This window comes from Pezoporus occidentalis, unplaced genomic scaffold (genome assembly GCF_034315485.1).
Source record: "Pezoporus occidentalis ecotype Australia unplaced genomic scaffold, CSIRO_AGI_Poc_V1 ctg4, whole genome shotgun sequence".
In the NCBI taxonomy this organism is placed as follows: Eukaryota; Metazoa; Chordata; class Aves; order Psittaciformes; family Psittacidae; genus Pezoporus; species Pezoporus occidentalis.
The window spans coordinates 26,819,522-26,833,708 of NW_026915724.1; the positions used below are offsets into that span (position 1 = coordinate 26,819,522).

Genomic DNA, 14,187 nt, shown 5'->3' on the forward strand with positions numbered 1-14,187 from the left:
GCTGAAAATAAATGCCAGACTGATCATCTTATAAGCTTAGGCTGGCTAGTTTACACTCTGTAGAATGTAGAATGAAAATGCTTTGCATTTTACACATATTTTGCTACCTCTGATTGCATTTTTATGGTAATAAATAATAATAATTCAATTCATACATGTATTTAAAAGACATATACAAAAGCAATAATAAATAATAGAGATAAAGCCGTTGAAACTTACTAATAGAGATATGCTTAACTGTACTATCAAAATCATTTTCCATGCATGTTATATCGTAAAATAATATACTCAAGAATAAATGGCTGATTAGCTTTGGAAATATGTCATCTTCTTCAATTTCTCTGGCACAAATTTCTCCAAACAGTAGAGTTCTGACAACAAGACATGCATATTAGGGAGGTGGAACAAGTTCTGTTGCATTGTTCGTTACCTCTTAACTGCAGAGACTGAAGAACTGAAAAATGCCTGGGAATGTCAGATGTTCTGAAACTGCTGCCTCTTTCATACAATGTACAGCACAATCTTAGAAATATTAAATAGAAAAATAAATAAATAGATAAATAAATTAATAAAAATCATACCATTAGTTCTATTGCTATTTGAGAACACATACAATTTTTCTCAGATCACACAAGTCAATTTCTGTGTATCTGAGAGATGGTGAAAAGGAGGGAGGGACTGTGTGCAAAATCAGGTCTACAAACCTGCAAATCTTTCAGGGTTAACCTGTAAGGGAAATGTCTTTTTGTCAGTTAATTGAATAGGATTATGTACTTTTTTGGTTGGCAATTGAAAAGAAATGTTCCTCTCCTTTTTGATCCTTCAAGAGCTTTCTGTACTTTAAACAATCACTAGTTTCATTTTGAACAAAGCTTATGTTTAACATGTTGTAAGGTGCCTTGAAAGAATTTTCTTGTAGGCATATCCCAGTTTTCTCTCTAAAATTACAGAATATTATGATTTGACATGTTGTTAAAGCAGAAATTATGGAAGAAGTAATATTCTGCCCAAAGTAGAAGTTAGAACTTAAAATATCCTTTTAACATTTATATAGTAATGTATAAATACCTAGGTATTTATAAATATATAGTATAAATACCTAGGAAGCCACAACTGGATATAAGTATTTTTCTCTATTCCTTTTCATTATCATATCTTATATATCTTATATAGCAGTTTTTGCTTGAATAAAAATAATACGGAATCTTACTCCAAGCAGATGTTCCAAAAATCATATAAACAGGAATTAAGCTGAGAAAATAAAAGGACAGGTAAGCTTTCATCTGCTTCATTTAGTAACTGACCATGACAAAAAATTCAGAACAAACAAAATAAAAAATATTATTCTGGGGAATGAGATTTTTCTTGACCTGGTATAATTTCATATCCATCAGACTTGGATGCAAAGCCAACAGTAGTCAATGAATATGCAAGAGACTTCAGATGATAATATTAAGATTCTGGAGATTTTGTTTGTTTTGTTTTGTTTTTAAATAGGATGTTATAGCTGGCTTATGGTGGACTAGCAAAAATACTTTCAGCACAGTTAAGTGTTTTGGAAATCAGAAACAGCAAGCTTCCTCTTTTATCTCCCATTTCCCCCATATAGAATCATAGAATGATTTGGGTTGGAAGGGACCTTCAAAGGTTATCTAGTTCAACCCCCTGCAGTAAAGGTCATCTTCAACTAGATGAGATTGCTCAGAGTCCCATCCAGTCTGACCCTGACTGTTTCCAGGGGTGGGATACCTACCACCTCTCTGGGGAACCTGTTCCACTGTCTCACCACCATGATGGTAAAAAATTTCTTCCTTATACCTAGTCTAGATGTACCCTCTTTTCATTTAAAACCATTACCCATTGTCCTATTGCAACACGCCCTGCTTAAATGTTTGTCCCGTCTTTCTTGTAGGTCCCTTTCAAGTATTGAAATACCACAATAAGGTCTCCCTAGAGCCTTCTTTTATCCAGCTGAATAACCCCAATTTTCTCAGCCTTTCTCCATGGAAGAAGTGCTCCATCCTCTGATCATTTTTGTGTCCAGCCTCTGGACCCACTTTAATAGGTCTGTGTCTTTCCAATGCTGAGGGTTCCTGGAAGCAGTAGTCCAGGTAGTTATATGGAGTGAAGATACAAAGCTTTTCCTCACAATTCTATCACCCAAACACTGTAACCAGTTTTCTAGTTTATAACTTTTCTATTTGCTGCAAGATTAATCTCTAGATGTAAGTTCAGAAGAGTTTTATGGAGAAACTCTAATTTGCAGAAGTTTGGATACACAAAACCAACTGAATTATAAGAAACATCATAATCCATTTGCTAAGAATATTGTCTATTGATTTTGAAAATCTGGAATGAATCTGACAAATTTACAGCTATAGAAATATGTTTCATTGCCCTAGTCTGTAGCACACCGTATGCTGCAAATTCTGATTCAAAAAACTTTAGGGCAATAGTGCAGTAGAAAGCAGACATCTAGGAAAAGAGCTTATGAAGCTTTTATTAAGCTTATAATAAAAATAAAACTTTTATCACTGAAAGCATTTATGAAGTACAATTTTATAGAACAAGAAAAATTCACTCGTCCATCCTAAATTTTTGTAGTTTTTCTTTATCAAGCAATTTAGGTTCATTCTTGTCCATCCCTGTTTTGCATATGACTAGAGAAAACACAAAGCAATTCCAATTATTTTTGTTCTTCCTAATCTCTTCTAAACATTTCCTATTTTGTTTTGGTGTTTTCCAGAAGTCATTCTTTTTTGTTAGATCTACCTCAATAAGCAGCCTAAGTAGTTAAAGACACAGTCATCACTGCGGAGGGCAGAATGCCCATGTGCGCCACCTCATTTTTCAAGTTCAGATAGACTTGTGCGCTTTTTTCTTTTTCTTTTGCTTTTGTAGTTTAGGTATTTGTTTCATTGAGCTAGTTGTGTTGACACAATGTTTGAACACTGGGTGATGGGCGTCTACTGCTCGGCTTCCTGGATACACACACAGAAAGATGCCCTCCTGGGCCGTGTTTCCCAAGGGGTCTGCACCCGTGTCAGAGTGGAGACAAGTGGGTAAAACCGCAGAGCCCGAGGAGAACATCTCGCCCCAGCTCCGCGTCCTGCCCGGGCGCGGCGGGGACTCACCCCACCGCCATCGGGACACGGGCGCCGGTTCACCAGGGAGCCCCCGATACCCGGCCGCGGCCAGAGCCGCCGCTGGAGGCGGGCGCCGCGGTGGCGGCGCCGGGGGCGGTGTCCACTCTCCGCTCCGCCCGCCGCCCCGCCCGCCTCCCCGGCCGTAGGCGCGGGCAGCAGCGAAGCCGCCGCCGGGTGGAGCAGAGTGGGGCCGGGCTGGGCCGGCGGGCAGGGCGGCGGTGCGGGAAAAGGGAGCGAGAGAGCAGGCGGGCGGAGGAAGAGCGGAGCGGTCGCAATCAGTCCCAGGTGCGGAGCGGGGCGGAGCAGGGCGGAGCAGCCGCGGGAAGAGCGCGTAGCGAAGCGCGGCGCCTGCCGCTGCCTGAATGCCAGAGGCGCCTCGGGAGCCGGCGGTCGGCGGCACCCAGGAGGGCCCGGGGGAAGAGGAGGACGAGGAGGAGGCGGCGGCGAAGGAGGACGAGGAGAGCGGAGCGGAGGAAGCAGGCAGCGCTGGCTATGGCCTCCAACTTTAACGATATAGTCAAACAGGGCTACGTGAAAATCCGTAGCAGGAAGCTGGGGGTAAGTGAGCTCTCCCTTCGCCGGGCTGGCCGGGGTGGGGGCGAGGCGCTGGCTGCTCGGGAGGCAGCCCTGGGGGCGGTGGTCCCCCGGCCTGGGGCCGCCAGCGCTGGGAGCGGCGACCTGCTGCTGCTGCCGCCGCCCCTGCTGTTCGGACTTCGCTCCCGTCTCTGTGTGGGTCGGTGGGGATTCGCTGCCATTGCACATCGGAGAGAGCCGGCTTCGCCCTTCTCCGTCTCCGGGAAAGCGTCGCTCCTCCCTTCTTTCTTAGCGAGCGCTTTCCAGGGTCACTGTCAGCGGAAAGCATCCCCCCATCCCTGCGTCCTCCCGAGTCCCGCAGCTCAGGCCAGGGCAGACACCCTATCCTTGGGCAACTTTACCCCCGCCTGCCCCTCGCCCTGCTGGGGCTTGGGTGGGTGAGGAAGGCGCAGGCAGGATCTGTAAAAAACTTTGTGCACAGATTCTCCCTCCATCCACCTTTCGTTTCGGGAAGGGGGTGTCTTCAATCAAGGCAAGGTCTGAAAGTATTGGAGGCTGGTACCAGAACAGCCCACTAGGAACTAAGAAAAGTGGAGTAGGGGGCTGGTGCCCTAGGGCATGGGTCCTGGGGAAGGGAAGCCTGTAGCGGGACGGGCGGCCGGGATGGAGGGAAGGGGGTGTGAGCTGCTTGGACTGAAAGGCAGATGAAGAGGCTGACAGTGATCAAAACTAGTGGCCGACTCTTGGCTGAGGGTGGCTGGCTTCTGCACCCATTGGGATGTTCAGTGAGACCGAAGATAACACCGTGTTACCAGATTCACCACGGGCACTTTCCTTGCTGGGGCGCAGCGAGCCTTGAAGAGGCAGTGAAGTCGGAGCAGAGAGCTTTCAGGAGCCAGTGTTTTCTAAACTTCAGAGAGTCCCAGCACTCATCAGTTCGGACTTTCTCCTACCCTTTGTGTGTGTGAGAACGAGAAGACTCAGGGGGAGCTGGAATCCTTGCGGCTGCTGATGTTGCCAATAATCCCAAGAGACCAGGGTCACTGTGAGCTAGAAACTGAACTTGGCTGGGGCTTGGAGTGGTTCTTTGGGTTCACCCGTGTTTTTTTCTCCAGGTAAAGTACTGGGTCCCTGCGTGCTCTCCCCTCCAGGAAGGTGGACTGCTTCTCCCTGCTTCCCTCAAAACCTAACAGAGCAGGGGCCATGTGAAATCTCCCATCCTCCCAAGTTGTGCTCTGCGAGCTTATCACAGTGCTAGTATTTATCTCCTCCTCCCCTCTTCTCCCTTCCCCCAAGATGCCGTGCTTTGCTTGCAGACACAGTGTGCGTGATGGTGGGAGACTAATCATAAACTGACCTTTGGACCACTTCAGTGCCTCCGCAGGGCTGTTAATTCCAAAAGACCACAGAAGAGTTTGGTCCCAACCCTTAATAGTGCCAGCTCCAAATGTGTGAGAGATGGTGTGAATTCAAAGAGAATGGATGCTCTTATTAATGGTTTTGCATGCATCAGTCAATCATTACTCTATCTGAAGAAGCAATTTCTAAGCCTTAGTTTAGCAGTCCTTAGTTAAGCAGTCCTCTGCTTAATCTTTGCTCATCAGCTTGCTCAGCAGTGTTATTAGATGGGCCCAACACAAAGCAGTGAGATGGTGTCACATCACCTTGATGTTGGTAGCTGAAAGCAGGGTTAATCTATTTGATCTGCAAATCTGTATTTGAAGGTATCTCAGAGTCATTTAAGTGTGAAATTATGTCTATGCATATCTCTCTGTATGCAAATACTTTTATATACCTGTGTGTGTAGTGTGTATGCAACAAATGGGGAGTTCATATTACAGTAGTGTTGGATGATACTTGCTGAGTTGTGAAAATGAATTTATGGAAACAGTGGTATGTCATTGCAGCATATCTTAAGTAGCTTGGATATTTTATTTTGAGACAATCTGATTTTTTTGAGGAGGTGGAAATATCACTCCATTTTTTTGAGTGGATATTATTCATGGTCAGAATGATTATCATACTTCTACACTAAGCAGAAGTGAAACAATTCAGACAGGATCAATGGAGAATTTTCTCCTACTGAAGAGGTGTGTGTGGGCAACAATCAGACTATACAGCCCCAGGCAGGTGGTGATATACGCTTAAATATGACATACGGGGATGCACATCTGAATTAATCTGTTAAGTACAATGTAAAATGGATTATGTTTTATAGAAAATAGCATCAAAATTCAGATGAGTGTGATGGTTGAAAGGTATGAATATGTGTGTATATATCCATAGATAATTGGATTCTCGTGACTGAATTTTTAAATTAATGCAGTTTTTAGTCACTAAGTGAAACATTAAAGGTTTGTGGTTTTTTTTTCCCTTGTGTTTGTCTCCAAATCCAAACCTTCATGAATTGCACCAGAGCTGTCATAATGTGGGTGAATATAGCAGTTTTCAGGGATAGAAATGTCTGTTAACAAATGAATATTTTTAACCTCCAAAAACATTGAAAGGAGGGAGGAGAGCTATGGGTTCTGGAAATGAAGGCTAAGATAATCTTGAAATATGTAAATAGAATTGTACCTCTTGCTGATTATGTTTCATTCTAATACACTGGAAATTGCTGTTTTGGGGGGGGGGGGAGTGTTTGGCTTTTTTTTTGTGGTTTTTTTTTTTTTTTTGGTCATAGTAGTCTACATTCTTTGTATATTTCGATGTCTCCTGAAAAGTAGATTGATGAGAACTTGGAGAGCTGAGGTGACTAATACCAATTTTGGTGCTAGACTTGGGCAATAAAAGTAATTCTAACCTTTAGGCTGGTAGCCAACTCATTACTAAAATTCTTCCAGTGCAGCTTTTACTCTGTCTTGTTTCGTGACTGAGGAAGCACTGGCTGGGAATCAAATGGAAGATACTTCAATATAATGCAATGTATTAAGTTTCAGGTAAATCTGAGTGACATAAAACCATACAGCAAGATCAGATAGCGCATGTAATTTTATTAAAAAAAAAAAAAAATCCAGCAGTAACGATCTTTGATTTGGTCTGGTAGAATTTAGTTTTCCAAGAATTCTGTTTTCAGAATCCCAAGTTGTAAGTCTTCTTCTTATTACCTCCTTTTATTGATTTTGTACTTTGTAAAATGCAAACTCTTTATGATTTCCCTCCCAAAGGTATAAGATATTTACCTCTGCTTTATTACAGCTGTACCTTTCTTTAAATATTTGTTACCCTGGCTACCTACTTCCCACATAGCTGCAAATTGTTTTAATAGTATGCATGAGTGCTGTCATCAGTCATGGAGGATGGACAGATGTTCAGCCTGAGCTACAGTTAGGACTTGGAGCTATTTTGCTATCAGTAAGTGATTCTATTCAGAAAGGTTATTTGAAGTCAAAGATGAGACTTAAGTCTTGATGGGACTGCAGGGCAAGAGATACTGTGATAGTTTGCTCTTACTTTTTTTAGGTGATACCTGATCATTGAGAATTTTGCAGCCTTTTCACCATAATCATCAAATCTACCATTGGATTTGCATTTTAATGGACTCCTGTATGTGTTCAGACAGTCCAGTATGTTCAAGTAGACTTCATTTTTCTGATATCTTTAGGTTGTTAAAGTAGCTTCTTTTGATGTAGGGTCAGATAGTCAGCTTGCCGAAATGAGGAGCTTTATCAGCCTCTCTGTTGTTATCTGACATCTGCCTCCATTGGGATTATTATGGTTTCTACCATGGAGCTATCAGGCTAGGAAGAGACTTCCACCCAGTTAGACCATTTAGCTTATTTCCTTACTTTTGTTCAGCATGAGCTGTACTTAAAACATGTCTATGGTGCCTTGTAATTTTAAATACATATTAAAGCCCATATAGTAATCAGTCTTGCATGTATACATGACATGTTCATCGAGATACCACAAGTATTGTTGAAACCTAGAAATTGTAGTCAGTGAGGATAATTGTAATTAAAAATCTTTTTAAAATCTGTTTCCTTGCAGCTTAGATATGCCTTTCTTTTCAGTACTCTTGGCATTCCTGTGCTGTTTGATATTTTGCTTTTTCCCTAATACTGTATAAAGGAAATACCTCATTCTTGCAGCCATTACATTTGACCTGTGTGACCCTCCTTTGAAATAAATTTGATTGTAATGTGGTGTGCTGTTCAGATCAGAAGAGGTCATTTGTGTAGCATAGAACAGGACTGTACTCCCTTTGTTCTTTTGGAATCTTTCATACTTGTGTCACATTAAAATTCATATGACACAATTTTATACTGTGCTGGCTGTGCTCGTAGGCTGAAACTTTCTTGTAACAGATTGGAATCCCTTTGTTGCCTCCTAATAAAATAAACTGTGAGGATTTCATGCCTTGTTGAAGTGCTGTTCGTTAGATGAAAAACAATTTGATGTCACATTAGGAAGTCTAATTAAAAATGAGCTTTGTGCCATTTCTATAGTCTTGGTTTGACCCATATCAACCTTTGAAGTAATAATCTTTTTGTCTGTGTGGGTATATTTATTTATTTATTTAATTATTTTTGTATGCTTTGGTCACAGAACAGAATCCTATCTATCAAAAGTTTTCACGAGGTTGGTGAATAAATACTGATTTTTCTGTGTTTCCACATACTAAGTAGAGTTATTTCCCGAGTGGTTCGACTTATACTCTAATACTGCTGTCTGAAGAGAAAATTGTACCCGTCAGTCAGTCTTGATTCAGTAATAAGTAACAGGTAGCTCTTAGTCACCAAATGAAAAGTTTTACCATATAACTACCCCCCTATCTTAACTACGCTTTTAGATCATTGCAGGTACCTTTTCTGGAAATGAACATAGTGTTTCTTCTTCTGCTGTCAACTGTGTCTTAATCAATCAGCTATGAATATGAACCTCTGATTGCAGCTTGGCTTCTTTTGGAGTAGTGCAGTATGTGTATTATAAAATCCTAACATTTAATTGATGTTGTGTATATATTTAGGGTGAAGAAAGCAAAGGGATCTGCAAAATGTCCTGAGTTTGAGGTTAAGTGGTTGATGGCAGCCACCTTGCAAGTGGGTCACGATGAAATCAGAGGGCTGAGTAAAGGTTCATCTGTTTCTTTTGAGTTGCCGTAGCATATTCTAAGAAACAAACAAACAAATGAAAAAGCCCAAGAAAATAATGCAGCTTGGAATAGATATCTTTTCCATAGTTTATTTTATACTATTACCTATGGGAAATCTGCTCAGCTTGTTTGAAAGCACTGAGATTGCGGTTTATAATTGCATCCTGGCAGATAACCTAAACTATGAGTTACATCTCAGTGCGTGAAAATGATTCAAATGGAACTGTAGAAACCAAATTCCTATCTATAATGAATTTATTTTAATTTTTGTAAAGTTCCAGACTGACAGAATTCTTTCTATGTAAGGAAGTTCCTTTTTTATGCTGGCTCAAGACCCGCTGAGGTATGGAATTAAAAGGATTTCACTGTAATCCATTTAAGCAGCTAGTCAGATTTACTACTTAATAGCAAAAGAAAGTATCACTTAAAATACCAAAAACTACTGCTTTCAATACTTCTCTGTAGCTACAGTTACATGAATGGATTTGAGGAATTAAATGGAAAATACATGGATTTCCAATTCGGTCATTATGGAAAGAACAGTAATTCTGAGCTTTTGACCAGTTCATATTGGTCAAGCATATTGGGCAGGAAACGGAAAGAAATATCTGGCAGCCATTGTAAACAAGGACAAAAGTCCAACTCTTTTTTTTTTTTATGCTAATATTTGTATTTAAGGGAATTTGTGACTCAGGCTTGTGGTAAGCACTTTGGAGTTGCTGTGTTCCCCAGTTGCTTTTCTTGATGTGCTTTTCCATCTCTTGACTTTCAAGAGGTCTGATAGCCAAAGTTCTATTAGTTTTTGTAATGGATGGTGCATATTTAAATGGACAAATAGTTTATCTTTTGCAGATGGCATATCACATCCATGTTATCAGTGGATTATAGATGCTTCTATTTTTACTCTTGTGTGTAATATCATTAGCGTTAACTGAGATTACACCTTAGCTGTATGAAGATTACACAAAGAGAAGTGTTTGTAAACTTGATCTGTTTCCCTTGTGTATTGTGAGATGGTAAAATTTTGAGAGTTTATTTGTGTGTCCTGTAAGGTGATGGCCTTCTGGTTTGTTTTTTGCTTTTTTTTTCTTCATTTAGGAGTCTGTAATTTTTGTCCTAAGATGGACATTAAAGACTATGAAAAGACACCAAAGTCAATTTAAAGGTACCCATTGACTTGGATGGCTTTGGTTCAGAGTCCAGGCAAGAGCATTAGCCACATGCATAGAACATGAATCTCCTTGTTGTAAAATGCCCTTCAAATCCTACTCAAAGGAGTTGTGCTTTCTCAAATCGTTAATTATAGATGGAACATTCTCTATGAATCCTTGAAATACACAAGGAATTATGCATGTAATTCCAGTAGGGAGTTTTCTTTCTAGTTTTTTAGAAATAATCTCTCTTCGAATCATTCATTCAGATTTTTGCAAGCAGTGCAAAATGCTTTATAGCGGTTGCCTGGCAACAACATATTCAGGCAACAGCATATGTGAATCAGTTGTTAGTTGTACATTTATATATACATGACTATGTACAGATAACACATTTTAGATAGGAACTAAAGAGGAATTTTTTTAATAAACCCCTCTCAAAAAAAAAAGTACAAATAAAGGGTTTTGGGTCCACATGACATTGGACAGTTTGTCTTTTATTTTTGGCTCTGTAAAAGATGTGCTATTTGAACAGCTTTTCACAAATGTCATGATGTAGTTAATATACTCATGCAGTCATACTGAGTTCTATTACATATTCTTGTTGAAGGTAAAAATACTTTAATGTGTAGATGCTAAATTATGTCCCTCACTGGTCTTTAATAATGTGTTATTGAAGCAAAATGTGGGTAGTTTATATTGTAGACTTTCACATCTGTTATATTAAAGATAATAATTGTATATGTTCTGCGTGTTTTGCTTTAATCTCTTCAATTTGCAATGCATTTCTAAGATTCAAAAAGATATCAGTGTATTGTATTTAATCATCATTTAGCTGATTTTTTTAAAATTTTTTTTTCCCCAAGCTAAAATACATAATTACATTCTAGATACCATGAAATGCCTTTAGCAAAGTCAACAAAGCTAAAGAAGGAAACCTTTTAATCTTGTGAAGCAAGTTTGTATATGGTAGGTCAAAATTGCATACTTAGAAAAGTTGAGGAAAAGTAGAGTTTGCAGTATCCTAACACTTTTGTGTCACATAAGTGCTCTCTTTCTATTAGTATTTTTTTACTGTTCAGGAAGCATCCCCACACATCGTGTCTGAGAAGAAAATATGTGTGATTGTTTAGTGCAGCTAGTAAATCACTCTAACTGGTAGAAGTCAATATGTGTGATTGTTTAGTGCAGGTAGTAAATCACTATAACTGGTAGAAGTCAAGAGATTTTCAAACAGTAGATTTTCAGCTGGTGTGAGAATTGTATCTACTGACTCCAGGAGTAGTCTTATTGACCAGCATAGGCAGAGTCTTTCTTGAAAAGCTGACACTAAAACAGAGGAGTTTTGAAGATTGATGTCCGTACTGAAGTCTACTTAGAAATTAAGTTAAAAAGTAATGCAGTCGGTAAGGTATTAATGAAATGTACTTCTTTTCAGTGAGCCCCACTAGAAAGTAAGTCTTCCATATTTTGCAGCTTTTTAACAATTGTAATGTGTGAAATGTGTCATTACCATCATACTGAGAGGTTACAAGACCATGCAAATGAAGCCTCACAGGAATTACTGTTCACTTTAGACGCACATAAATTAGGAAGGTAATTAATGAAAGTGGTACATCTCTTAAAAGATCTTTCTGTTGTTCATTAGCCAAACTGGTCCTCATCCTCTCCAGCTTATCTGCACTGAACTTTGGAAATGTTGTATACATTGTGTCAGAGGAGGTAGACAGTACCGGTTCATTGCAAAAAGAATTAATAGCAAAGTTTGATATCAAAAGTTTTTCACTATGTAGAATCAAGTTAGGACTGCTTTTTAGCAGAAAGTTTGTAGTACTTCTAATACTTTCTGTTCTTTGTTCCTGGAATAATTTTGTTAGACACTTACTCTGAGGTCCCCTGCCCTCAGAGTGAACTGGTATATTCTCTTAGGCAAGCTTCTTTTTCCTTCAAAGAGGAAAGAATACATGGAATCTTACAAAATAATAATACAAAAGTGTTTTCTGAAGGAGTAATTATTGCTTGTGTACAGTGCCTAGAAAGAGGAGACTGCTTGTGGTTGGCCTTTTGGCATTACTGTGATAAATATAATCTGAATTATCATTGTTTTTATTTTTTGTTCTTGTTTATCAAACTTCCTTTAGAGAATATAGTCTTTGATAATTACCTTGATACAGTAGCTGCATTTTCTAGTCCAAGTATGATGAGAGAATGTTAAAAAAATAAAATGAGGCTTAACTAAGAATGAAGAAAACTTCCATTTTAACTGATGATATACTAAATTATTAATCACTGGATTAGTATGATGATAATAAGGTACTTTCAAATGAAATTGTTCTGCTGATGAAAGTATTTTTTTGTTGATGCAGTTAGAATAATAATACTTTCTCTGAATGATAATTATTCTTTTTCTTTAAACTTTACTTTTAAACTCTGTCTATGAATACCTCATCAGGATGTGGAGTTTCCTATAAGAACAGAAAAAGAGCAGGGGTTTCTTGGCACAGAAAAAGCAAGTTGTACTTGATAAGTGCATCCTCCTTTCAGTTGCTAAATACCTTGAGATCTGACGTGTAGCAGGCACTGAAGGTCTTCAGCTTCTCATATTATTCTTAATTAACATAATTCTTATTCATTCGTCAATTATGCTAGGCCAAATACTATGTTAGTGAGATTTTTTACTCTTACATTAGCCATTCTTGTTCTTAAACTGCAAGGTGTTTACCTACTGTCCAAGAGAGATTGAGGTTTATCATCTGGGATGGTTTAAGTTTCTCATCTGAGAATATATTTACTGACTTCTGAGTATCAGAGAGGTAATGAAGATGTATCAAGCTATAACTCTGTATGTAGTACTGAATTTGATGCTTGGTATTATTATTCTCAAAGTTAGTTTTTAGAACTTCATCCATGTATACTGTTACTGATAATCCTAACAAGATTGAGACTTAGAGGGATACAAATACACAAAAAATTTTTGAGAGTGAGGAGAAATACAATGCTGCTGTTGGCCTTTCATTTGAAAAGCATTTGTGTGTGTATACGTACGTATGTATATGAAAGAAAAGCAGCATTCTAACAACAAAGCTTGAAGGTAAATTTTCCACAGTTGTAACAAGAAGGGTAGTAAAATAGGAAGTATTTTAGAATCATAGAATAGTTAGGGTTGGAAAGGACCTTAAGATCATCTAGTTCCAACCCCCTCGCCACCTCACGCTAAACCATGTCATGAAGGTTCTGTCCAGCCTGGCCTTGAACACTGCGCTTTACTTCCTTTTATTTTCTGCCCTTCTTGTATCTTAAACTACAGTTAAGGTTTTTGAGCTTTTTGCACTGTTAATCGAATGGCTACTTTGTAGAAGACAGAAATCTTTGTACTTACATGTTGGACTATATATGAGTAGAGTTAAATTTTAGTCTTTTTCAGAGATGTAATTTGTAATCTTGAGCGCTTTGATTCATTCTGTTCTTATTCTCAGTTATACTAAGCCCACTGTACACTACATAAATTAAATTTGAAGCTGCATTAAGGCCCCTTATGCTGCCAACGTAGTGAATGCTGTTAGTGGAAATAGGAAACATGCTTCCTGAGCTTAACTTTTCTGTGTGTAAAATAAGTATAATCTCCTTTCATCCACTACTTCTTTGTTTTGTCTGCTTCAACTATAAACTCTTGTTAAAATCTCCAGTTAGATATGTAGGTAGGTGATCATGGTCAAAGCTGTTGTTAGTTGCTAGCACTGTATAAAATACGTGAGAATGAATCAGAATTTTTAACAGTTTTGTTTCACATGGAATGGCTGAGGTTGGCAGTGACCTCTGGAGGCCATTTCATCCAATCCTCTTGCTCAGGCAAGGTCACTGTCTATTTTAATATTTTATTAAGACTGTTACTTTTGTTTGGAAGATACGTTTAATTGAATTCTTCTGTGAAATGTCTTTTTTTACAGTCGGGATTTGTTCATGTATCCACGTTATTTTATTTTTGTTGTGGATAAAGAAAGTAAATCTGAAGTCTTGAATAGTTTCGCTTATAAAAGGAGATACTGAAGATGTTAAAGGTACAATTATTCACATCTTATCTGTCAGAAGAATTCTGAAATCTGGTTACAGTCCACGGGACAATAGGGTTACTGGTCTGAAGGTGTGGATATAAATTTCTGACCCAGACATGCAGAAATTAGCTGTATTTGTCAAATGCATGTCACAAAATGCAACAGCCTTGTTTTAAGCAGGGAGAAGTTTTAGAGAGATTACTACAACA

The 14,187-nt window shown here is 38.9% G+C and overlaps 1 protein-coding gene across 1 annotated transcript in view; it reads left to right on the forward strand.

Annotated features, from left to right (window-relative positions):
• The first annotated feature begins 3,514 nt into the window (after window positions 1-3,514).
• Window positions 3,515-14,187, forward strand: part of DOK6 (docking protein 6) — a 244,715-nt gene continuing 234,042 nt past the window's right edge. Inside the window, exon 1 of the mRNA XM_062633085.1 lies at window positions 3,515-3,704. Coding sequence (XP_062489069.1) covers window positions 3,639-3,704 — 66 coding nt within the window. The 5' untranslated portion in view covers window positions 3,515-3,638. The remainder of the gene's footprint in view (window positions 3,705-14,187) is intronic.